The following is a 27,547-nucleotide window of genomic DNA, read 5'->3' on the forward strand; positions in this document are numbered from 1 at the left end:
CCTTCCTACCATTTAAATTGGATAAAAAAAAAAAAAAAGATTTTAAGTTAAATTGGTACAATTTCCTTAGGCAGATAGAACCTTATTTTAATAACATTTTACATGGCAGGCCACACGTAAAGAAAATAGTACTGGCAGGATGTTTGCATACATGGCTCAGTGCCTGAGATATCAGGGGTTGACTAAGGCATCAATAGCAAAAGAGACTCGTGACAGGATGAAAATATCTCATCAGCTGTGACCTGTTCAGTTTTTGAGACAGAGAATAAATAAGGAAACAATGTATACATTATAGCAGTTTAAGATGCTGGAGTTGCTGGAGAACAGTGCTAATCTGTATTTGCACTCTTGTGTCCTGATATGTTCCTTTGGGGGGGGGGGGGGGGGGAGGGGGGGGGTACTTTACACCAGCAGATTGCTCTCCATTACTGGGGAACAAGTTTCCCAGTACCCGCCGAAAAGAAAAATTTACCTGTGCTCATCCATAACAATTTATGTAAATCAGACTGTTGCTAAGAAAAGAAACATTTAACCCTAACAAATTGTAAGCATATAGATCTATGAAAACACCAATTATAATTTGAAAAGAACTGTCTGCAACTTTGCACAAGTTTATATTCCAACCAATCAACTTCAGTATTTAGCTCATAATCAGACAAGATCAAGCAAAGCAGACACAAGTCACAAGTATTGTTCTTGATATAGACCTTCCACTAAAATGAAAGTAAATTTTAAAAAGAAAATATTTGCATACTGATGATTACATGTGCTTTTAAATCATTACATTGTTATTTTTAAGCAAAAGATAGTCATTAGAAGTATTACATTATATCATGATGCTTTGCATAAACACTGCACCTGTGTTTATGTGCTGTATACTGAACACAGACTTCTCTTGGCTATCAGGTTGCCAGCAACACAACCAAACAGGGAACCAGTTTCAGGTGATTAAATTCAATGGGTGGGTGAAGCTGCCCCAGGCAGAATATACTACTGATGTTTACGTACATCACAGAGATGAAGACTGTACACAGAGAAATGACAGATACGTTAGAGAATATACAGGCCTACCACTTAAAACTGAAATCACTGTCATTTTTTTGCAGTTGTCAAGGGAATTCAAACACCATGAATGTTCTCATAGCTCCCAGATCTACAGTACTGCTGTTGTATAGAATTAATATGGTGCCAATCAGAGAGCAACAATTAAGCAATTAGTAGACAGCAATACTGACAGTGTTTATAGCACAAATAGCCGAGAGAAGACCTGAGCCCCATGATTAGTTTTGTATCTAGTTATCCTTATTTATTTGCTCTTTAATGACTTTGACTTTTTGCATGAAGTGATTTCATTAGCAAGCTTTCTATCTGCATAATGAATCCTGTTTAGTTTTCAAGAAAGTAGCCCCAAAGATTTACTTTTCCAGTTTTATGCTTCTCAGAACTCCAGAAAGTCTATGAATGACTTGAGAAAACTGTTTTTTCCTTGTTAATTGCCTTCTGTGCTGTCAAGAGATTGCTGGACAATGGGACAGATCAATAGCATTCTTCTATCTTTGAGTCCTACCTCACGGTAAGGCTGACAAAAGTAGCAATGCTTTTCACAGGTAAAAAGGGACATAAGGAGAGGATAAATATGAGCTTGGCTGGAGTTCAAGAAGGATACAGGTTGTGGTATATTCAGTGGTGTAAGAAGCAACTGTTCTATGAGAAGGTAAAATAATGAAAGGATTTCTTGCTATATCTCTGAGTTAAGTAAGTGTTATTTATTTATCTATTTATTTTTCACAACACGTGGTTGGGAATTAGATAGTTTGAAGAGCTGCATCTCCGTTGTTTTTTTTTTTTTCTTTGTTGTTAACTTGATTAGTTATTGAATTCTGCTGAAGTAAACTTTGGTAGCTTTATGTATATGGGTACACATGCTTGCACAGTTCTGCTAAGAAACATGCTTTGTGATGGCAAACTTCCTAGCTATCTCTTTCTGCTTCTACATTATGCAAGGAGAGAAAAGGAAGGTGATTTGGTCATGATTTCTGTAGTATGAGTATTGTTACTCCTCTAAAGTAGTTGCGAGGAGGAAAAAAATAGGACCTATTGGTCATTTAAGTCCTATGTGTTTTGTTGTTGTTGTTGTTGTTTTGTTTTTAGTATTTTGGGACTTGTCTTTTTTTTCTTGGGGGGGGGGCAGGGGGAAGGTGTTTGTTGTTGTTATTGTTGTTTAATTTTAGGCTGCTTGGCTTTTACCATGGGGTCTTCTGGGTTCGAGAATGCTATCTTGACTGCTTTTCTGAAAAATAAAGGTTTAAACTCTTACCTACAGTGAATTTTTCCTTCACTGTTTGCATAAGCAAATGAATGTCCTTGAGGAGAGACAAATAATAAATAGTAACACTTTCTATTGGGAAGCCAGCTGCAAATGTTAAAGCTGAAAGTTACTTTTCCATTTAAAAGCTCCTTATTGAACCTTTTTTTTTTTTTTTTTTTTTTTTTTCATGTATCTTACAAAATAAACGCCATTTAAGGTACAGCACAAATACTCAGTGAAAGAAAAAGCTTATCATGGTATAATAACACAGAAGAAGGGTGAAATAAAGATAAAAGTTTTCTAGCACAGCAAGAAGAAATCACAGGCAAGTGTAAGAAATAAATCTCCATTGTTTTGTACATTCATATCTATTGGTTGCTACATCTTAAAATGGAATAATCACCTTTCCCACTGGTACTGTTACATACTCTTCTGTCTCAAAGCCTGGGACCCTTATATCTCACATTCATGAGTGCAGTGTCCCTCATGTCATTAGTCCTTATGGTACATGACTGCCATGCTGCTGTCTTAACAATTATATTTCAATCTATGTGGTGAACATTCATTTCTAGAAGTGACACTCAGCTAGGAAATCATTGTATACACATCACTGAAACTGTATATTTAAGCTTTTCTGAACTTATCGTAATACTGAATTATTACAAATTTAATGAATGAATGATCTCTCGGTCTAAAATTAAACTTTGTATGCTCATATACACTTGCTTGATTCAAATATGATACACTATTCTAAAAGCTTCTCTGAATTAGAACTATACGTACATAAATTCAGGTTAGAAAAAACATGTATAATCACTTCAACCCTGAAAGCAAAGTGGTTTCTCTTGATTTAGCTAACGTCACATGTTTAATTTAAACCAAAAAAAGTTATTTCTATACAAGGCTGAGCACTCATCCAAAACTAATTGTATAACTAATGTAATTACGAACTCTTTTCTTTACATTAAGTCCCTAAGAACACTGACAATATATCACTACTTGTTCTGAATTTCTGCACGGTGCAAGTAAAAACATTGCTTGCGTTGAGCCAGCAGACTTGTGCTATTATGTTGTCTGAATACAAATGTTTATCAGAGTGCTGAGTTAACTTCAAATGTATTGCATTTCAACAGCCAAAACTTTATGCTAATAATACAACACAGTGGGAAGCCTGTATCTGCTGTATGACAATCTGACAGAATCCATTTTGTATGTTATTTCCGAGAAAGAAAATGCCAAGTGGAGTATGGTGTTTCTTACCTTTGCTACAGTATCTGGCTACCTGACAAAAGTCTTTTATTTGCTACAGCCTGAAGCAGGGGAAAAATCCAGAACCCGTTACTTCAGCATGTCTTAGGTTCATCTTCAGTATGTTGCACATGTACATTCATTTAACAGAAATGTACTTTGCAGTTGGTCCTTTGTAACTATATAAAAACTGTTACTAATTACAAGGATTTATTTACACTTGTATTGAACCTCTCTAGAAGACAAAATAACCTGACTTTGGGTCCAGTCCTACTCAGTGTCTGAACATGCACTGGTTTTGATGGCTGATAGTGATATACAGGCATTCGTATAGTCTAATACAAAAATACCTATGGTAAGAATTTGGGCTTTTCAGTAGTCCTGGACTCTAATAAACCAACGAACAGCTGTAAATACTTTTAAAATCCATGCAAGTCCCTAAATATGGAGGGGTTTAGAAGCATTAACTTTTTTTTTTTTCTTGACTGGTGCACATTCTGGACCTGGGTATATCACTTCTCAGGTTCTAACATCTGTGAGCCCTGGAGTCACTGCAAAATCAGAAGAGCTGTACTTGCTGGGTAAATATGAATGTGATCATCTTAACCTTCCCCCGTGTTTGTAGTTGAACTACGGCAGAGAACACTGTTGTTATATCTGGAACCGAAACTTGATTCAGAAGTCAGGACCCACATGAGTAGACACGACAGGCCCCTGCGCTGGATGATCCCTGCATGTCCCTTTCAACTCCAGACATTCCTTAATTCTGTGATATAAAATCACAACTACCTCGATCTGGTGAGGAATGCTTTAATTTTGGGAGAAGTAATTGCTATGCACACTGCTTTGAACTCCTTCCGGAACAGGGATCCTGAGCACCAGCAGTGACAGCACAGGACACGCTGCCGGGGTCACTGTTAGCTGGCTGCTGGCTGGTACCTCTGCTACCTGGTGTCCTGTGCCCAGGGGTACAGGTCATAGCACCCGCTAACCCCAGCCTTGCAGGGGTTCCTTTCCACAGAGAGAAGCAGCAGAAGGCATTCAGGAGGGGCCGGGGCCTCCAGTTTCCGGACATGGGGGCGCAACACACCCACTACCACCCCACCGCCGCAGACTCCACGCGGTGCAGAACCACTGCGCCGCGCATGCGCCAGGGGGCTGCGCCGAGGGGCGGGGCGGGCGGCTAGGCTTGCTCCCTCCCGCTGGAGGGCCGGACCACTGTGCGGGGGTGGGCGTGGAGGGTGCTTCGTCTGGCAGTCCGCTCACTAGGCCTTCCCGCTGCCTCCTTTCCGGACTGCGTGTGAGACGAAGCGATACAGCAAGGGACAAGCGGGCGAGAGCCTATGTTTTAATCACACTTGCGGTGCCCGCTTCTTTCTCCTCACCTCCTCCCCCGCCTGTGGCGGGTTGGGCGCGGCCCGCTCCCCAGCTCTCCCCGAGGCCCGGCGTCGCGAGTTCCCGCTCTCTTGCGCCCGCCTCCTCCCGCCCCCCTCCCTCGGTGCCGGCTCGGTCTCGCCTCGGCCTCCAGCTCCCTCCTCCCCCTGCCCCGGCTCGTCCCCGGCGCGGCGGCCCTATGGCGTACAGTCAGGGCGGCGGCAAGAAGAAAGTCTGCTACTACTACGATGGTGAGCGGGGTTCGGGGCGCGTGCGAGGGGAGAACGCCGTAACCGCCGCTCGGCGCGGCCTCTTCGCCATTGCGGCCGCCCCCCGCCCCGCGTAGGCGCTGGGTCCCGGCCGCCATCCACCTGCGGCCCTGCAGCCTGCTGGGCCCCGCCGCGGGGCCGCCGGGCCGGGGGAGGAGGGGAGCGGAGAGGGACGGGGTGGGAGCTGCAGGGCCCGAGCGGTCCTCGCGCTGAGCGCTGGGTTTATTGTTACCCTCCCCCCTCCCAAGAGAAAAATGAAAAAGGAGAAAAGTTGGGACACTCCCTTTCATCCGCTAAACGTGAAGGCGCTGCCGAGTCTGACTCCTCCCCTGCATGAAAAAAAAAATTAAGAAAAAGAGTCGTGGCCGTGTGTGGGCTCGGTACCTGGATGTTCCTGCGGCCCAGGCCTCGTCTGGGTTACAGTGGGGAGTGCGGGGCCCCCCGGCCAGCCGGCACCGGGGGAGTATGGCCCTGCGGGGCACGGCGTGCCGGGCTGCCCAGCGGCGGTGAAACACGAGTTGCTCGCGGGCCTCCCAGTTTGCACGCTCGTGTATGTGATGGAGACGGAGCCGCCTGGCAGCTTCGGAAAGTACGCGCAGCTTTGGGCTTAGGTTCCGATATCTGCAGCAACTTGTTCGTGGTTTGCTCTGGCCTCAGCAGAGAGAACTTTTCTTTTTGTTCTGTTGAGTTTAGATTGGTTTTACTTCTACTTTTTTTTTTTCTTTTTTTCCTTTTTGTACTGTGGATGTAAACTCGGCGGTCAGATTAGTTAAAAGATTTAATTTCTAGAATTGTCACCTGTTTTAGCAGTTCTTTAAATCGGCGTATCGAGCTCCTGTGAGGCCGAGTCTGTTGTATCCCGGCGCTTTGGTGGTCTCACCATTTTGGAAATGAAGAGCAATCACAAAACCCACGAAGATATCCAAAGGGGCTGTTGCTGTAGCAAAGCTGCCATTCTTGGGAAATGGCAGAAATGGGGCCTGCCTTGGGCTTGCACTACACCGAAGGAAGCAGAGTGTGGTTGCCGCCCCCTTCTCTTTGTTGCTGGCTCTGGTTCTTTGTTCAGCCTAAAGGGGAAGGGAGGCCCCTGTTAGGGATAGTTTTGGTGAGGCTGGGATCTTACTTTCCCTGGGCAAGAGGAATCAATTTCTTCCTTGTTGAAAGGAATGCTGAAGCGATAGGTTAGAAGCGTTCTGTCTGCAAATGTTTGCGTCTTTGGGTTTTGATTTTTTTCATTGTGCTTTTCTTGGTGCCAGGTGGTTGTTGATTACTAGACACAAATGCCTTCATTTTTGCTATGATTCCTGGCCTTGGTTTTAGTTGGTGTCAAGCTCCATAAACAGCCCAAAATCTGAACTAAGAGGTGTGAGAAAGTGGGGAGGGGAGAAGTTCTTTGATAGCAGGATAATGGTGACTTTGAAGCAGCTGGAGCTAATATCTTGCTCAAATAAGTAGCCTATGACTACATGCAACTAACAGAGTATCTGTTGTTAAATGCTTTGTAAAAGAAATAAAAAACATTGGAATGTTTTGACCTTTTTAATTTACTTTGTATTGTCAGACAGTTCTTTTACGCTTCTTTTGAAAGCAGAGTTGTTAAAAGAGTTTTTAGAGTTAGTACCTGTGGTAAACACTTCCAATGTTAATTTGTGGTTCATCTGGTAATAGTATTTTGTAAAGTGTTATACCAGGAAGGTCTTGAATTGAAGTAGGGGGGAGTATTTGAAGCCTTAAGTAACCCCAAACCAAAAAGTGCAAAGATACTGTAAGCATACAGTTGAGATAGAGCATCTCTAAGGATGTCAAAACTGAAGTAAATGACCATTTTTTGCCTTAACTGTCCTTCCACAAAGGCTTTCACGCTGTTACTTTGAAAGTGTGCACCAAAAAGTGTTGAAAAGCATTAGAAGTGTATATGCATATTCTTTAAGATGCAGTAAACTCCTACGTGTTTTTTGTAGTAATTCAGTATGGTCATCATCTCAAGTTTCTTTTTCAAATTAGCCTGTCACCTACCAAGTCTTGATTGGTGTGTTGCTATTAACATTTATTGGTAATTTACAGTTTTAACAGCCTTCGCTTTGTGCCCACAGCCAATAAGCTTGTGGTAGATAGGAGCTTGATTTCATTTTCTATAGTTTATTTGTAAGAAAATGTTAGCTACCTCTACTTTGTAGTATGTGGCCTGGGTACCTTGGTAACCTATTTTAAAACAGGTATGCATTGCCCACAGTAACAAGGACAGGACCCAGATGGTCTCTCCAGCTCTGTATCCTGTACAGCAAAGCACAATTCTGAAGAATCACACAGCAGCTAGCATGGCTATGGTTAGTAAGTGTATTTGTTCTATGCCAGTGCAGTAGCGGTATTGTCTAGATTGCTTTTCTTACACAATTTAATGTGTGTGTTCAAAAGGCTTTACCTTAATGAAAAAGTCTAGAGATCTGCATCAGAATGTGGTTGTTCCACCCATAAAGATGGGACTAAGTGTGTATTAGTAGTGCAGCATGTTAGTATATTCAGATACTGTTTGAGTACATTAGTACTCTGAGACTTAGTTGTGTATCTGCAGACTATAACTGAGGAGTATTTCACAGAAGTTTGATGCTTTGAACTGTGGCTTCTAAAACTGCAACTGTGCCCAACCTATGCTCAAGGCTCAAAAGTTGGAACTTTACCTGCTTAGTTTTAAAAACCAGAACAACAACAACAAAAAAATACCTGAAGTCCTCAGATGTAGTAGTTTTAAGTCTATTTAAATATTTTTGTTGGACTCATCAGGCACCGATGATCATTTTCTAGATTTATCTTTGCATGATTTTGTCTGTTCATGTTGCAGAAGCCAATCCAAATGTAACTACCACTATTAAGATGTTTTTTAATGTGGTTTCCATTGTAGTAGTTGGGTTTCTGCACTTACAGCGGTTCTGTAATTTCTTGTGATTTCATGGTAGCTGTGCTTAAAATGAGCAGAAGTATGATCAGTGTGCGTAAAAATTTATATATGCCAAAGTTACAGGATTCAACAGTGTGCGAATGTCATACATTGCATCCTCCTTCAGGCTGTTAAAATGGTTTTATAATTAGTTAATTCACAGTGTTGTTTCTCTAAAACTCTTAGAGAAGATGGTCTTAGCATACTTCTCTGGGGCCTTAGCGGCTTTCCACAGCCTTTTGGAAATCTCTCAAATGTAACTGAAGTTCCTTTCAAGCGTGTAGCCTCTTGTATCTCTCTGTTATTGAATATTGAACATCTGCAGACCTTGCTGAAGTCTCTGATAGAGAAGTGTGTCAAACATTTATGTTCAGCAAAGGAATCACGTGGATTTGTTTTCATCTGACGAATTGGCAGGTTATTAGTGTATTAACGTATTTGAACCCATGGCATGACAGTATATCTAACGAGTTAATTTTCAGGAAGGCTTTCTGATAATTTGTTGGTATCACAGTGTCTTATCATGTGGTAAACTGTTCAGGCCCATAAGCTGATGCTTTTCAGTTAAGAACTCAACGTTTTTGGAATTATGCTGTTGCCTCTCGTTGCAAGCCATTTAGCTGATAATGTTATTGGTATAGAACGGTAAATTTCAGTCTTTGAAGCCTTTCTGTGAACAAAATAATAGATTTCCCTACTTTCTGGGTATGCTACGTCATATTTTTTCCCTCTGCTTCATGCTTCAGTTAGGTTTTCTTTTGCACTTTCCATGTGCACCCTCACTGGTGAGTGGTCTGAATTATGCTTGTAACACTTGTATATGCCTTTCGCTCTGGTATTGATGACTTCGACGTCAAGCACTCTTGTGTGATCTGCAGTAGTCGTCTTTGTACTTGGCTCTGCTGTATCCACTTCTCATTTATGTGTGTATGCTCTCACCTTTGCTTTTCTTTCTCAAAGTACTCCAGTAAGGCTGTGGTGTTAAATAGACAAGAGAGACAAAGATCCAGGATCAGTGGAGGAAGTGCTCCTTCATGGGCTAAAGGAGGAATAGACATTTGTAAGCAACCTGACACAGGATGATGTTTCCAAAATGGTGATAACAGGCTGAAAATCAAGGTGCCAGTGCCAAAAATGGAATTTATTGCATGCCTTTTCTTTCCCCGTTTCTTGCCAACATATACATCGTAGCAATGCCTTGAAACTTAAAGGGCTTTTTGTCCATACGTTTGAATATTTTTTTCATGAGGGTAATGCCAAAACCCTTTTGTTGATGATGCTAGGACTTGAAAGATGCAGGTAGCATTGCTTGTCACTGAAGGGTATGATACTGAGATCTGTTGTTAGCCATTACAGCTGGCCTTTAATACAAAGGGATCAATACCCTTCCACTAGCTACTCACCGGCAGATCTTCTCTCACTTAGTAAGCTTTCAGAAAATTTGCCAACTTGCCAAATCTTTTAAAGTTCTACCCTGTATTAAAAACATTAAACATACCTTTTAATTTCTTAAATATATTTCTTGATTGACTCTTTTATTAATTTTTAAGCATACTCTGTGGTGTTTGGTATTCAGGCAGTATTTGATTTTGAATGTTTAATTGTTACTTTTATCGAAAGATATATCCCAAATGTATTTCGGAAGCATGTTAACAGTGTCCTTTCTTCTATGTAAGATAAAATAATAAGTCTTACCTTTTCCACGGTATCAGTAATTTCTAATAGTCTGCTCCCTTGTACGTTAACACTTTGAGTAAAACAGTGATAATGACTATGTGTGGTGTGTAATTAAAATTGAAATGTACCTTAAAAAACAAGTAAAAACTCATTAAGTCACAAATGCATTTTGGGGTGAAATTTTCTCAGAAGCACCATGTTATTTAAAGCTATTGTTATGGAGCTACTGTCTTAAAAACTTCAAAAATTGTTAAGCTCTTGTTAGTTTGAAGCTTTGTGAACCTTTGAGTAGAGTAACTTTCTAAAAACAAGGTAGGGAGAGTAAATGGTTGTTTTTCTTCTTGTAGTCATTAGTTTCAAAGAGTTCTTGAAGCTCTTCACTAAAACCAAATGTGGAAGGTATTATTTTGCACAGTGTTAGGAGATGTTTTTGTGGGAGGAATAGGGGTGCTGTCCTATTCTTTTTTTAATACCTTTTGCTCTTGGTCTGCCTGTGACAACAGTATAGGGTTGCAGTATCAGCAAGACTCTACATCTTGTTAACTGATGTGCTAGTTACAATTACATATCGAGGTTAGGAGTGAGTCAAATCCTTCAAAGTTCTTAGACAATAGTGTTTTTCCCATTAATATGAGTTGAAGAGGAAGATGTTGAACAGTTCTTTCTATGATGGGTGTTCCGATATTACCTTGTATTTTATTATGTTGGTCCTCAATGACAGAGGTGTATGATGATAAGGTAGTAGAGGTTGAACATTCCCACTGATATTCTGTTACATTTTGTTGCCATGTGACAAATGGCAGCAGAGGGGCAGTCTGACAGAATGGCGTCTGACATGGCAGTACAGTGTGACATGGAAGCAAAGGTGTGTCATTGAATTCCACCATGCTGAAAAAATGGCACCCATTGACATTCATTGCCACTTGCTGAATGCTTGCTGAACGTTTATGGGACCAGACAGTGGCTGTGAGCACAGTGAGGTGGTAGGTGATGTGTTTCAGCAATGGCAACAGTGGCATGAAAGAAAGACGAGCCACATACCAGGCAGCCATGTACAGCTGTAACACCATGAAATGAAGAGTGCCTCAATCAGCTCATCTACACGGATTGGCTAATGGTGGTGATTGTGTTGAAAAACAGTTTTGTAGCTGAGAATTTACTCTATCAAATAGTATTGTTGTGCTCTTTGTATCTGTTGTATTTTGCATGGAAATAGGGGGCATTACTTTAGGAGCAACTTATGTAGATACCTTCATCTTACGTTACGTTACATTAGGCCATATCTGTTTTGTGAAGTGTCCTTATTCGCCCTATTACTTCAAAAGCTGAAAGTTGGGTTTGTAGAATTCTTTGATGTTTCTAATCTTACTACAGTGTTTGCTCTTCTTGATTCTTGGTGATACTATTGGGGGCTGATGTTTTCCCTTCCTTGCGATCTGGACCTCGCGTTGACGAAGTGAAACTATGGCTGCTTTGTAGCAGTGCTTCATCTTACCCTGTCTACCAAAATATGTAAAATTATGTTTTGAAAACAATATTATTTCTTTTCCAGTAGGCTGGAAAACTTGATTGAAAAATTGAAAATTGAAAAATGTGAAACAAAAGTAAAATTTCAAGAAGGTAAAATCAGTAATACTACCAAGCAATTTCCTCAGAAGGAAAGAAGAGCTATTGCAAATAATTGACAATGTGAAAGCCCTTGACAACTGAATATATCTTTTAGGCTTGTCCATGTCTCCAGAAACATGTGGAACATAAGTTCTATTCAAAATGGTTTCTTGCTTGGAAATGTCTGCATTGGAAGCAGAGGCGGGCGTGTTTTCATACTATTCAGGCTAGGGGAAAACTTACTGACTGGTGACAGTAGCCATTCTTTCTTCCTGGAAAAATGTGTTAAATTTGTTCTGGTAACCATGTATCTAGTCACTCTCCAATTTGACAAGAGTAGGGTTCATCTGGGTTACAAGACTGTTAATCTACTGTGGATTGGATCCCTAGCAGCAGGTGGCTTGGAAATCTTTGTGTATGCGGTTACAGCAGTGGGTTTGAAGTTAACTTCTGGAGTGTAACTTTTAGGATTAGCCATGAAGGGCAGGGTAAGGGAGTATCTACTTAAAATCAGTTCTTAGAAAATGGTAGGTTTTAATACAGCCTCTGTGGTATAATGTCACTGTCATTGGTGGTTTCTGCTCCCTTCATAATTCCAATTTTGTTTCCTGTTATTTTGTTCTCCAGTTTCATCCCATTGTTTTCTTCATTCATGATTTGAAACCGCTCTTGGCATTTTTGCTCCCCCACTACTGTCTGCTTGTAGTAAAGATCTTCGTTTTGATCTTTTTTTGCAGTCTGCTTACATACAGTTTTTATGGGCTGTTTGTTTTCCTTTTGGCCCGTTTGAAATAGTTCCTTCGTATCTCTTTTTGGAATCATCATATTTACTTATCTTTTGGGAGTGATTCTTTTAAGTAGCAACTAAGCCTTGTTTTGTAATGTCAGCTCATTTGTGTAATATTGACAGGTGATATCGGAAACTATTACTATGGACAAGGGCATCCAATGAAACCTCATAGGATCCGAATGACGCACAACTTGCTCCTAAATTATGGCTTGTACAGAAAAATGGAAATTTATGTGAGTATAAGCAATGGAATGTCCACTGAAGTATTGTATGTTGGCTCCAAGTATTCTTACACAGATAAACAGGGAAAAGTGGGAGCAGAAATAGAAAACAGTGTATTCAGTGCTCTCGTACTTCAATTTTAAGTACTTCTTTATCACTGGTAAGGATAGCAGATTGCTGACCCTTTCTGGAAGAAGTAAGAAGCGGCCCCAGTGGAGACTTTGACAGTATTTTTATGATTATGTGGGGCGAGATTAGGATAACTGCATGATGAATTTAGTTAGCTCAGGCTAACAGAATAGTCCTTGCTTCATGTAAAACAGCACTAGTAGTGGTTTCACTGTTCTCCCTTCAGAGTAGGTTAGATTTCTTTTATGTTTTAGTCTGTTTTAGTTAATTGTTAACTGGTTTTGCAGCAGTGCTCTTATTATTTCCATAATTTATTCTTGTTATCAGCGACCCCACAAAGCTACTGCTGAGGAAATGACCAAGTACCATAGTGATGAATACATCAAATTTCTCCGATCAATAAGGCCTGACAATATGTCTGAGTACAGCAAGCAGATGCAAAGATGTGAGTGTCAAATTTAGGTTAATTCTATGTTTGTATGTGTGCTTCGTTGGGTAAGTGTTTTTTAAGCCTAAATATTCAGTGGTGTGAAGTTAAAAATAGTAACTACGCTAATTTTGAGTCTTTCTATTAAAAGCAGCTATGTTCACAGAAATGTTCTTGGAGCTTATGAAGAGACTTGCATGCAGAATGTATGCAAAATAATACTGTCTGTAGACTTTATGTACCAGGTTAAACTTCAGTTGTGAGCGTTTTGCAAAACTGTCTTAGAGATACCTTCTAATGCAAAATCTTTCTGAAGAAAAAAGAAATGGCTTAAAGAAGAATAGAAGTAAAATATTAAAATGTGTTGAGGTCAAGAAATGGAGTTGACTCTCCTGCTGGAGACAGATGGTAAAAATTGCATGTTATTCACTTTTCATGTTTTCCATTAAGTAGTTTTTCAGATTTTAGGTATAGGTTCAAATTGCTGTTAGAAATGCAGTTTAAGACAGCTCTACCAATATATAATGCAGTGTTTGTAACTCTTTACAGTGCCTTATTCTCAACATATTTTTCCAAGCAGTTGTACGTTTATTGTTATTATGTAAATCAACACTTATTCTAAAACAGCCAAATGATCTAACTTATTAATGAGACAAAACTTCCTATAGAAACAAAGACAAAGAAAAAAAAACAGTTTGGAGTCATCTTAGATGGTAAAAACCTTACCAACAGTTGAGTTTGATTATTAGGAGTTTAAGTAAACTTTATATTTGTTTCAGTGTTTAAAATTTAGCCTGACAGAAAGGGTGGGGGGAAGCAGTTGAAATGCTAAATGAACTCTACATATTCTTGCTTATAGCAATGCTATTGGAGGGGTGTTTTTGAAAAGTAATGTGTTTCTTGCACAGTTAATGTTGGAGAAGATTGTCCTGTATTTGATGGCCTGTTTGAGTTTTGTCAGCTATCAACTGGAGGCTCTGTCGGTAAGTATAGGTTGTTTGCTAGATATTTTGTAGCTTTATTACGTTTCTGTCAGCAACATAAACCTTTGATAATGTAGAACCTGAAGCAAATACAAGTTTGTTTTGCATAGGAACGCGAAGATTAACAGTTACTTGATATATCTCATATTTGACAATTTGTATATCAGTATTAGTGAGAGATTAGATCTGGGATCAAATATGAGATTTAATCATTTAAAAATGAGATACCATTTCCTGTAACAAATTTAAAGACCTTCTGAAGTTTCTGACTGCATTTCCTTTCAATTTTGTGCGTGTCTTTTTGCAGCTGGGGCGGTAAAATTGAACAGACAGCAGACGGACATGGCTGTTAATTGGGCTGGAGGACTTCACCATGCCAAGAAATCAGAGGCATCTGGTTTTTGTTATGTCAATGATATTGTGCTTGCCATCCTTGAGTTACTGAAGTAAGTTTTATGATGGAAAAAGATAAAAATTATTAAAGGTGCCAAACATTAATATTTAAATATTTGAAGATATGGATTGTAATTGTAATTATTTATCAGTTTTTGCAGCTGAAGTTGTACAATTTCTTGATTAAGAAAACTCCAAACTCTGTCCGCTTTGGCTTCAGCAAGAAGTCTAAGCTAAAATACAGGCAAAGTGTTAAAAATAGCCATTAGGAGATAGGTTTGAAACACATAGTTAAAGTACTTTTTCCACACAAAGATAGTGAACTTCTAGATCTTACTACTGCAGCAGTTTAAATGAGGCAGAGAATGACACCAGATTGAAAAAACAAATTAGACATGTTCTTGGGTAAGAGATCTGTAAATGGAAGTTAAAGAACCAAAAGGTGATGCACCCTTTAAAATACCATATGCTGTAATTGTAGATGGCAGGTAACAGATTTCAGAAAATGGATAGGCTTGCTTTCTCCTTGTAAATGTTATCTCCTGTTGCTGCTCATGGAGACAGAGTAGTGGTCAAGGTGATTCCGTGCCTGATCTTACTGGGCACTTAAGCCTCAGGTGTAGTGTTCTCAGTCGTAGATGTATTTGATCTCTCAATATGTCCATTTATTTTCTGTCTTTCCAGCTATTGCTAGTAAATAGAAATATTAAGGAAAATCATACATTGGGCTTTCTTGGGTTGTTGCATGAGTTAACGTGGCTGTTAACAAAAGAGTGAAATAACAGCCGTGCTGCTTTGGTTGCAGAATAAAAAATGAAGAGGGGAGTAATGGAAAAATGATAGCAAAATTACTTTCAAGCAATAGTGCATCACTAAAACTTCAAATCATTAATATTACTTATATTATTTAATGGAAATGTATCCCTTCTAATAACATAGATCTCATTTTTTACATAAAGTACTCTAGGCATTTGACTGCTTGGGGATGGAGCAGCTGAATCTGCTGGTGGGGGACAGTAGAGGGAAGCAGCTGTAACCAGGAAATGATTTTAAAAATGGAAGAAGTTGCTGAAGGCGCAGATATGTCATATTAAAATATTCATTTTAATATGCATATATTGAGGATATAAGGGGAAGCTGAGAGAGTTGGGGTTCTGCGTTCTAGAGAAGAGTAGCTTCAGGGGAGACCTTGTGGAGGCCTTCCAGTACCAAAAATGGGGCTGGAAGGGAGTTCTTTATCAAGGAGTATAGTGACAGGACAAGGAATTACAGGTTTGTACTAAAATGGAAGATTTAGAATAGACATGAGTATGGAATTATGTTCTATGAGGGTGGTGAGGCACTGGAAGAGGATGCCCAGAGAAGCTGTGGATGCCCCATCCCTAGAAATGTTCAAGGCGGAGTTGGATGAGGCTTGGACAGACTGATCTAGTGGGAGGTGTCTCTGCCCATGGAGGCTGTAACTAGGTGGTCTTTAATGTCTCTTCCAGCCAGAACTGTTCTATGATTTTATGATTGTGTCTCTGCAGTCTAACAAAAACATTATGATTTTTCTGTGGTCCAGCTTTGAATATTGTTTTTTAAATCTTAACTTGTATGTGAAGGAAGAAACATTCCAAATAGATATGGGTTATATCGCCATAGGAAACTATCCTGTTTGGTATCTTGCTAAGAGAAAAATCTTAGCACACATGAAACTATGGCTGCTCTGTAGTCTGTAGCACTATGAAAAGTATAATGAAAATGTATTTTGTTGTTGATAGACTTTGTTCTTTACTGAACAGTAAAGGATTGAAAGGGTGTTTACTGTGGTGTCCAATGCTCTTGGACACAAAGCAACTTTCTTTATCCCTTTCAAATAAAATGATCGGAAACTTGCACTTTTTAAGGAAATATTAAGCCATATCATAATTTCATGTTAATAAGTACAGTACAGTTGGAAACAAGAACATGCTTATCTTTATAGGCTTTGCAGAGGTAAGGAAGAAAAGTTGATGGAAAATAAATACTAAAATATTATTTTTGTGGGCTTACGGAATATGGATTATGTCTGCTCCTGGCACTGATTCTTCAAAAATTCTTGAAAAGCATACACTTCAAGGTGTTTCATTGTAGAATGTTTTTGTAATTATTGAGAAAGTAGACGAAAGTATACCATGAAAGAGGTGAACTGAAAATATCTGAACAACAGAAATTGATGTGAACAGGATTAAAAGGTAAAACTACTACTGACTAGGACAACTCAGTTAAATATTGAATGTGTTGAGTAATAGAAATCACTTGAAAATGAGCTTATTTTCACCATTATCCAAACTGTACTGATAATTCTGAGAGTTATGGTAACTTCAAAATTATAAACTTGATCTTAATCAGAGATTTTGTTATGTTTTTCTGTGGTAGGTATCGATATCCTATGAACGTAACAGGAGATGGTGATTTCTCATGCGTGATTTTCTTTCTAGGTATCACCAAAGAGTGTTGTATATTGATATTGATATCCATCATGGTGATGGTGTTGAAGAAGCATTTTATACGACAGATCGTGTCATGACAGTATCATTCCATAAATATGGTGAATATTTTCCAGGCACAGGGGACCTTAGGGTAAGATTGAGCATGAAATATTGCAATAAATTCCCTCTTGTGCACTTCCTTGCAGATATTACTTGAGTACTGTTATCACAATTATACTCAGTAATAGTACGTATTTTCTGAAAACTTACCACTGTATTAGTCTGGAGTAATAGTTGTGTTGAAGAACCTTAGGAAGAAATGCAGGATACTGGGAAGCAAATTGCTCACTTCTAGATAAGTTAAACCAACTCACTGACTTCTGGATAAATTGTCTGAATGGTGTGCTGTACTTGGAATTAGTCTCTACATTTCGGTTCTGCATATACAGGGAAAAGTAGCTCTTTGGACACTGCAGGATTTCAAATCTTAATTCAAATCTTAGAATAAATGTATGCAATAGTTTAAATAGTCACAATGTTTCACATGCAACTTTACTGTGTTATGTTTGCTTAGTAGTACAGTTGGCTTGTTTTTTCATTATTTCTTATGCTAATAAGGTACGTTTTGAATTTTAATGCTGCTGCTCAGTGCTGAAAAACTTCAGCATGCTCCACAGATTATTTACTAGCATTACATCTAGCTTGAAGAAGGGAACAGCAGACTGTGAAGCATTATTATTTAAGTTGCTGGTGAATCTCTGGCAAAGCTGAGAATGGAAAATAATTTGCCTGGCCCTTAAGATGAATTTTTTTTAAGTAAGTTAAGCCATTCCTTCTGTTAGACTCGTATCTCATCAGAACAGGAAGCTATTCCACTTTGCAACTTGAAATATGATTTCAAGTATTAGGATTAATATATTCTTCACTTGATACTCTTGCATTCAGCCTCTCTTTATGACAGCACTCTAAGGATAAATCAATCCCTTGTTAATAGCTTTGTTACATTAGTTTGTACATGCAGTTGTTTTTTTTGGAAAATAAATAAAAACTACTAAAAAGTGGATCTACAAAAATGTTGTGTTCAGAAGGTATTAACTTTACCTATTATCTTTACACTGATTCAAGTGATGCAGGTACTTGTGTTTACAGTAACATTTCTAGAATGTGTATTGGACTGTGTGATGATACTCAGTGGACAAAGCAGTATATCAAAGCTGAGTGTTAAGTCATTGGGGTGCTAGGTGTGTTCATTTCAATTTGGTTGTTGGAGCTGACTGTTGTTATGGTTCTTAAATTTCGTTAAACTGCTTTCTCAATTGATTTAGGAAATCAGATTTGGTGGTGTTTTTATGCATGTGATTTAACTCGACTGGCCACAAGGTGGTAGTGGTGCTTTAAACAAGAAAACAGTGCAGATCAGGGTGTCTATAATGACTAGCTTTTGTTGCTGAAATCGGTTAGTTTTTTTTTTTTGGAGGATTAGATATCTTGATGTCTTAAAAGCACCACTTTCCATTGACAGAGGAGTTTGTGGATTCTTCTCCTCACCACACACAGGAGAAAGAATTAAAAGATACATGTTTGAAATAAATAAAAGAATATTGTATACTATTGGGATTTTTTAGCACAGTGTCAGTGACTAGCAATACCTTAGGCATAGCAACTTGTTCTATGCTGCTAGATAGTATTTTTGATATGAGCATTGTCTGCATGCAGACTTAAGCAGGCTTTATTACAACTAATTGCACCTGCCACCCTCCTGCCAAAGAAAAAAATACAGTAACTTTTTCTTAATTCCAGAGTTTGCAAAGCTAATTGAGCTAAATAACTAATTTGTTCTGGAAACCAGTATTCTGTTGCTTGTTTCTGCTCAACTTTATTTTCCTTTGGTTATTTACATCAGCTTTAATAACCAAATCTTAACCCTGTTGTCAGTGGACTCCACTCAGGCTTGTTTTGGTAATTCTTTACTTGGTCTAATTTGCTGATCAAGTTATAGTTATTTGATGTAAAAACAAATCATGCAAGAACTGACAATTGTGCAGTTGTAGAACCACCAATGTATCTGATTTACAGATAGATTGCATTCATCCATTCTAGTTCAGCTGTATTCATCCTTTTTTTTTTTTTACTAAAGGTAAATATGTGGGCATTTAGCTTTCTTTGTTTTAGAATAAGGTGGACTTAATTTTTTTTCTCTATCTGAAAAGCAAGGTGCTATCACTTCAGAAAGCCTAGGTCTAATTTCGGATTACTGACATGCTCCAAATCAGAGGTGTGTTTAGCAGGGGTTTTCAGTGTTGCTTGCAATACTGTGGACTGTTATGATCTGCTGGAAGAGGATCTGCTGCATTGGCCGTTGACCAACAATAAAAGGTGGCTACTGGAAAGGGTTTCTTGCTGTTGCTGCAGAAGATGGAGTTTTCAGGAAGAGGAAAAAAATCAATGGCTGTTTCAACATCTTCTGTTGATTTTAGTGTTGCTGGGTCATCCTGCTAGGGACTTCCAGTTTTTCAAGGATGTAGGGCCTCTTAATGCATATTGCTATCTGATGATAGTTTATAGCCAAACTGATTATGTTGTATCTTATTGTCTTCCCCACTGCACTTTGATTAGTGGCAGAGAACTGCAGTTTGCAAACTGGATCAGTTTCTGTCTTGTTTGGTGATGAGCTAAGGGGAGAAAATAGGAATGTGTGGCATGTGAGTATCTTTAGGTATTAACCTGATAATCAATGGAAGAATCCAGAGTTGATTCACTCAACATTTTATTATTATTTATTTACCAAGACTTCTAATACATATGTTGTCCATGAATGCCATTTAGATAAGCTTGTGTAGTTCCTGAATTGTCTACTGATCAAACTGAGAATAATCCGCTTGAGTTTTGGTTGGTTGGTTTTTGTGGTGTTTTTTTTCTTAATTTACAAGTATTTCTTAAAGGGTTCCTGTAACTGGCTTCAATTTTTTTCTCCTTTTTATCCAACAAGAGCATTATCCTATGTTTGGAAAAGAGAATGCAGTTTTAAATACCCACTCAAATGAAAATCCTGTGTAGTTTGCATCTTACCTTGCTCTCAGTTTTCTTGTTTGTTTTTGCTCAGCAATTTTTGCTGGGCTAAATTGGTTGTGTGTCATCTTTTTATCTTAAGTTTTTTGATTAAAAAAAAAATCAAGCGTACTTCCTGCAAATTTGGTGTTGGCATACAAATCTTACGTTCCAAAATGGAAAATTGGAATCAAGTACAGTATTTTGCCTCTTTTTTTTTCCCTCGTGGCATGAATAATGATACAAAATAGCTCAATGTACTAGTATAGAGTTTTTTTTCCCATGATACCATTGTGTTCTTATATGAGTAATAATACATTTTCCATCTTTGCTTGTAGGACATTGGTGCTGGAAAAGGCAAATACTATGCTGTCAACTTTCCAATGAGGGATGGTATAGATGATGAATCATATGGACAGATATTCAAGCCAGTGAGTTTTTCTGAACTCCTTGGAATTATGCTTTTTTTCATTTTATGGCTTTATTTTTGTAAAGTGAATTAACAACTTGATGTTTTATGTTGATTATAGATTATATCAAAAGTAATGGAGATGTACCAGCCCAGTGCTGTAGTATTACAGTGTGGAGCAGATTCATTGTCTGGTGATAGGTTGGGATGCTTTAATCTTACTGTTAAAGGTAAGCAGAAAAGGGTGTGTTTGTTCTCTGTAAGTTTTTATTCAAGAGAAACCTCTACTCCATGTATTATTTTTCAATAAAATCGCGTGATGAAGACTGGAGTTGGAGAGACTTTGTTCATTACCATGTTTAATCACCTCTTTCTTCACTATACAGAAATGGTCAAAAGAACCCAGTATTTGTCTCTTTTTATCCATCTAAAGAACTCTGGTTTTCCATGTTCTTCCTAGACACTCAACTGATTCCCTTTCTTCTATGTACAGGCTTTCTGTAGCTTTAAAGCAGTGTCCTGGAATGACAGGATGACAACAGTAGTCCTACTGCAACACTTACTGTGATGGGCAACTAACAAAAGTAGCAGGTCTTTTAGTAGGACTCCTAAACATCAAACACCTTGTTGGGCATAAAATAGGTATTACTGAAATTAGAATACTGATTGCATTGTTACATTTATACTGTTGTTTTTTTATGCTGAGCCTCACGGTAGCATTTGTTTTTAATAAACTTTGTAGAATTCATTGATTTTTACTATTAATTACATTTCTACCCAAAAGGATGATTCTTAGAATTGAGATGAGAGGTTAATTTAGCAAACAATGTAAATATTAGTATTAACCATTTAAGTTATAAAATGTTAAATCTATGTTGAACTGTTGATAAGCCTTGAATCCAGTCTGTTTGAATCATTGATTTTTCTGGGTTTTATTTTTGTGTTTTCTTAATGAGGCAATTATCTTTATAGGCAACAGTATAGTATCTGTTGGGTTTGCAGTGTTTCAGGGTTCTTTTCTTGATTTGCACCAGGTGGCAAAGCTCCTTCAGTTGCCCACACAGATCAGATTTTTTTTCATCTTACATATCTTGGAAACCATGAGAGCTGCCGCCTCCTACAGATGCCTTTCAGTATGCTGTATCTACCTGGACTGTGTACTGTCTTGGCACCAGTTCACTCTGTAAGCAAGACTTAGCAACCTTTCATACAGGTTCAAATTTAGAAGTAGGAAGGACCAAGTACTGATTTGCTTTTTTTTCCTTCTTCCCACTTTGTGTTTAACTGAGAAATTGTCCCTAGATTTGTCACTAATATCAATACAAGACACAATGTTTGTTCTAAGAGCATTCCAGAACTGCAATGACAGGAGACAATCATGCAAAGTCTCTGAAAACTGGGGTGGATAATGTTCAGTGTGTTTTATGCACTTCTTACCTGTAGATCTTGAGTTGTTGTGAGGTTGTGCTTAGCTGTAGAGGGTGACAGTTGTGTTTTACTTGAATCAATTCAATTCTCACTTGTTAAGTATCACTTATAATGACCTGTAAGTGGATAAGAGTATATGCAAAACACATTTTTCTCTTTAATAGGCATTTTGCATATATTGTCAAATATCTTTTGTTTGTGACAGGTCATGCAAAATGTGTGGAAGTTGTAAAGACTTTCAACTTGCCGTTGCTGATGTTAGGAGGAGGAGGATATACTATTCGCAATGTTGCTCGATGCTGGACATATGAAACTGCTGTTGCCTTAGATTGTGAAATTCCTAATGGTAAATATTAATCATAAAATCATATAATCACCAGGGTTGGAAAAGCTCTGCAAGATCATCCAGTCCAACCATCCACCTATCACGAATAGTTGTCTTTAGACCATGTCCCTCAACACAACGTCTGAACATTCCTTGAACACCTCCAGGGTCAGTGACTCCACCATCTCCCTGGGCAGCCCATGATTAATCCACAAATTAATACTTTTTATTAAGAAGTAATCATGGGAAGATCAAAGTGAAAGGATAGTTATGGAAATATTTACCAAGTGCAATGCTTCCGTTTATTCTAAACTGTGTAGGAAGCTATTGTTAAGGCTTAGCTGATAACTTTTCAGTAGCTTATACACTAGACAAACTTCAAAGCTTTAGGGGTTTTTATGCTTTAATCCAAGCTTTAAATGATCAGATCACTTAGTATATATTCTGTCATGTGTATGACAGTGTTTTGTTTATGACAGCACAAACCTGCATAGGCTGGGTACTGCAGATATGGTGTTCATAAGAAAAGGTTGAGCATACAAGTGCCCATTTTGCACAGGAAAATTTAGCTATTTCTTCATTGTATCTTTGACCTAAAAGTGACCGTATTGATGTCGTCTCTTCCATTTGTCTCAATTTTGGCTATGCAAGCTCTCTTAAAACTTTTAAAACAAAAAGAGCAAAAAGAGCAATAGTAAACTTCTTTTAAATAATGAAGTCACTTATCTGAGGAATATCTCCATAGATCCTGCACTCCCTGTAATTCTGGCCAAATATGCTTCTGGACATGTTTTTGGAAACATGCTTGTTGCATCAGTCATTGTCAGCTTTCATGTTGGACTGCAGTTTTACTGATAACCTTTCGATATGTATAGATCACTCCAAAAGTAATGCCTCTTATTTCCATGGAAACTACAACAGATACAAAGAGAACAGTAACACTATTTGATACAGCAAACTCATAGCTACAAAACGCTATTTTTCAACATAATCACCATTAGATATGCATTTTTTACCAGTGATGAACAAGAGCCTGCATACCACACTTAAAAGTCAGCATCAGCAGAGATGACCCACTGTCTCTGTCACCACTGCTGAAACACACCACTCACCACCTCGCTGTGCTCACGTCCACTGTTTGGTCTCCATCAATGTTCAGTAAGCATCAATGAATATCAGTAGGGCTGATATTTTTCTGCTAGGAGGAATTCAGTTCCACACCTTTGTTTCATCTGCACTTCCATGTCAGACGCCATTCTGTCAGACTGCCCCTCTGTTGCCATCTGTCACACAGGATCAAAATGTAACAGAATATTGGTGGGAAAGTTCAACATCTACTATGCTGCCACCAGCATCTGCCTCTGTCATGGGCCAGCATCGTAAGATAGGAAACATTACTTGGAACAGCCCTTGTACCTATCATAGAATATTACTTCAGGAAAACCCAACTGGCTCTCATAAAGTAACTTGAAAATAGCTGTAAATGATCATCAGTTAATCATACCTCATCTCCATAATTAGCATTTTTAATTATCAGAGTTGTTATTTAAGCATTGTATCAGCATGTGTTCTAACATGATTACAGTAGAACTTTATTTTGTTCTTCTTGTACTGTATTATCGTATTGTGCAAGAAAAGTTTAAGTTAATGTGTTGAGTAATTTAGAGAAAAACACTGAATGATTTGGGTGATACTTAAGCATTATTGCTTACTTCGTGTGTTTTGTACGCATTTTGTATTTAAAATGATTAAAATCACCATCGGTCACGGTTGTCTTTTCTCTTCCGGTTTATAGAATTACCATACAATGATTACTTTGAGTATTTTGGACCAGACTTCAAACTTCATATTAGTCCATCAAATATGACTAATCAGAATACACCAGAATATATGGAAAAGATAAAGTAAGTAGTGCTTGCCTTATTTGCCAAGTATGTATGTGAGTCGTGTTTCTTCAGAGGTTTAATTTTTACACAAGTTTGAAAGCTCCTTTCCCTGTTATGCTCTGAAAAAGTACTGAATAAAATTGACATTTTTTCCCGTTTTATCAGGACTTTAACTTTTAATTTAAAAGTTTGTGCCTACAACAGTTTCTGTGCTTACGAAGTCCTGAGTGTTCAAGTATGAAAACTTAAGACTCAGTTTAGAAGAGATGACTGTTTTATTTGGCATACTATCCCAATTTTGTAGGAAGTTTATCCTCTCAGGAAAGAAACTGTGGTGTGCACTGATTATTAGGTTTTCAAATTCAAATTTGTAGCTGTCAGTTGTAAAAATAATTTAAAAAAAGCCTAGACATCCAAAACTGGAAAGATAGCGCTGTGCATGCAAGCAATTGAGAAACTGGTTTGACGAGTCCACAAGGTTTGTGAAGTGCTTATTGACGACCTGTAGAGAGTATGTGTTCTTAGGCTTTGCTTCTTCTGATTCTTAGTTTATGCCTACTCACATCATGAAGGTTTGCTTGTAAACTAACTTTGTGCTTCATAAATGGAATAATACTTATGAATAATCAATTCTGTACTCATCTAATAACAGATAATTGGTTAACCTGAAGTGCTCATTGTTTACAATGATTTGTTCCTAATTTGGGTTTAGAAGAAGGTCGTGTAATGGAAACGGAAATAGAGACTATAAGGATTTCATACAGCCTCAGTTGCCATTTCACTCTTTGAATTGTGCAGAGGGATACTGAGACAGTTGTTACAAATGCTGATGCTTGTAACCTGCCAGCGCTTCTCTCTACTTGAACTTCTTTGGACCAGTGATTTTGTGTCCTGGGTTAACTGTCCTTCTTGTTTCTGCATGTGGCTTTATGGAGTGTGGGATCTGTCGCATCAAGTGGCTTGGACAAGAACATCTGTCTATTCTCCCTGAAATAACCAGTAAGGGATCTCATCCAGATGGATTGCTTTTGATCCCAAACTCATTGCTGCACACAAGCATGGAAGTTACCATGCTTTTAGTGTCTGGCTTTCTTCAGAGACTAGTTTATTATCCAACTCGATACTGTATTCTATTAAGTGGAGTAATACTGCCACTGGGGTCAGTGCAAGTGGGAAGGGCGTGTACTGACCTAGTGGATAACTGAAGTTCGAAGTTGACTAACAATATATGTTCAAAAAGTTTAAAGAAAGTGATGTTGAAATAGGCTGTGAATACTAGTGATCTGCTGGGGATGGAAAGCTTCCTGAAAGCTTTTTTAAAGAAAAGCAGGTTAACCTTGGGTTCAGAATTTACAGAATTAAATACAAAATCCAAGGAAATGCTACTTCTGCATGGTAGTAACTTGTATATTACTTACAGGCAACGCTTATTTGAAAACCTGCGCATGTTACCTCATGCTCCTGGTGTACAGATGCAGGCTATTCCTGAAGATGCTGTTCATGAAGATAGTGGAGATGAGGATGGAGAAGATCCGGACAAACGCATTTCTAGTAGGAAACATTATTAAGTCCAAGTAGAGTCATCCTAGTTTTAACTGCTCAGAACCTCAGTCTTAGTAGTGTGATACTGGAAGATTGGCCATTGGAGGACTCATTTCCCAAGTAAAAAACTTCTGTCATTGGTCTGCCAGTTTTGTGGTTTTTAAAATGGCATCTGTGCCCGAATATGAATCTGTAAAGGAGTCTCAAGAAGTGCTTTAAAGTACTTGAGTATTTGTCTTACGTAGCAAGTTATTGCAGTATATTTTAATATACTCCAGAAGTGTTAGATGAGTTGTAATGGAAGGACTTTTCTTATGAATAGCAGCAGTCAGAAGCTTAGTAGTGAAATAAGTGGTTTTGAAAGTAAATTGTGTAATTTATAGTCTGTTTGTACTAGTTCTTAATTTTTGTAGTTTTTCTTAGGTCTATGTAATCAGACTTGATTCTGACCTTTTTGTTTAATTTCATAACTCTGACTCCTAGTTCGAGCATCTGATAAGCGCATAGCCTGTGATGAAGAGTTTTCAGACTCTGAAGATGAAGGGGAGGGTGGACGGAGAAATGTTGCGGATCACAAGAAAGGAGCAAAGAAAGCTAGGATAGAGGAAGACAAAAAAGAGGCAGAGGACAAAAAAGCAGGTATGATTTTACTGTGATTTTATCCTACGTTTTAGAACAGCAGGCATCGGTCCTGCTGAAAGAAGGATACATTCTCTGTTAACAATTATTTAGCTGTTGAAACAATGATTTTTTTCCATCATATTTTAAAAAACTATTTTAAAGTTTAATCAGTTTCATCATAGATTTTAAGATGCAGCTATTCACCTTGAAATAGTATTTTCCTACAAACTTGAAGGATGGGATTAGTCTTGTTTCCCCACAAACTTGAAGTTTCAAAAGCCAGGGGTTTGATAGGGTTTAAAAAAAAAAATGTTCTCTTGATTTAAGTATGTTACACAAATAGTTTGTCCCTTTTTGCTTTAATGGAGTGAGGCAGCTAGTTTCCTTCTGAAACTGAAGCTTCATAGGTTTCTAGGAATACCGTACTTCGAAGAATTTTCCAACTTTTCTAGTAAAAGGCTGTATCGTAAGGCTACAAGACAACCAACCCCATGAAGCTTAGGTAGTAATGAAACCTGCATTTTCCCCTAACATTGTTATGTCTGGTCAAGAGAAACAAACACTGATTTATTTTGAATCACTTGGCACCCTGCCCAGAATACTCCCCAGGATGGATACATTTAACACTATAAGCAAATAAGCAAATATATAATAATAAGCAAAGCTACTTTTTTCCCCCCAAAGCTGTTTCTCTCAGATGCAATTTTATCTATGAAGCATTACTCTCCTGTTTTTTTTCCTTCTAAAAGCATTCAAGTTCACTTGCATCTCTTAATACATTTCAAACCGTGTAATTTTTGTTTTTAGATGTTAAGGAGGAGGATAAATCCAAGGACAACAGTGGTGAAAAGACGGACACCAAAGGGTAAGCAATTAATTAATGTCACCTTATTGAAGAGCATTTAGTAACTTAAATATATTTAAGTATTGATTTCTGTACAGATGCTTTGATTCCCTCATAATACTAAACATTTTAGACTTAGAATTCTAATACTAACTCAACATTGCATTTCTGAAATGGTTAATCTAAAGTATCACACATCTTAACAGTTGGTTTTTGCTTTTTTACAGAGCAAAATCAGAACAGCTCAGCAATCCTTGAACAAAAGATAGCCTCACATCAATTGCAGAACATAATGCTAGAATTGGAGAATACCTAAAGGAAAAAGTTTTCATACTGAGAAAGACTGCTGATTTCATTTTTGTACTATTTGGCATGGACCGTATTTATTTTCAAACGGCTTTGTTCTGGTTTTTGGCAAGTTGTATTGTGAGTTTTCTAATTATGAGGCAGAAATTCCTTTCTTCACCATGCTTTATGTAATAGTATTTAAAATGGATGTGAGTTATGTTAAATGTCTAAACTGATCTATTAAAGTAATTTGCCTTTCCTGAGCTGATTTTACCTTTTTTGTAATTTTATCTTTATTAAAAAAAAAAAAAATTGTACTTGGTTGTCTTCTGTCCATCAT

The 27,547-nt window shown here is 38.1% G+C and overlaps 1 protein-coding gene across 1 annotated transcript; it reads left to right on the plus strand.

Moving 5' to 3' along the window:
* Positions 5,004-27,524, plus strand: HDAC2 (histone deacetylase 2). Its single transcript, XM_021391581.1, has 14 exons — positions 5,004-5,181; positions 12,330-12,442; positions 12,888-13,005; positions 13,896-13,970; positions 14,278-14,416; positions 16,826-16,967; positions 20,203-20,295; positions 20,395-20,503; positions 21,907-22,047; positions 23,822-23,930; positions 25,333-25,463; positions 25,938-26,093; positions 26,883-26,940; positions 27,147-27,524. The coding sequence occupies exons 1-14, from the start codon at positions 5,130-5,132 to the stop codon at positions 27,175-27,177; spliced, it is 1,467 nt and encodes a 488-aa protein (XP_021247256.1). The 5' UTR covers positions 5,004-5,129; the 3' UTR covers positions 27,178-27,524.

The sequence above is a fragment of the Numida meleagris genome, chromosome 3 (genome assembly GCF_002078875.1).
Source record: "Numida meleagris isolate 19003 breed g44 Domestic line chromosome 3, NumMel1.0, whole genome shotgun sequence".
Lineage (NCBI taxonomy): Eukaryota > Metazoa > Chordata > Aves > Galliformes > Numididae > Numida > Numida meleagris.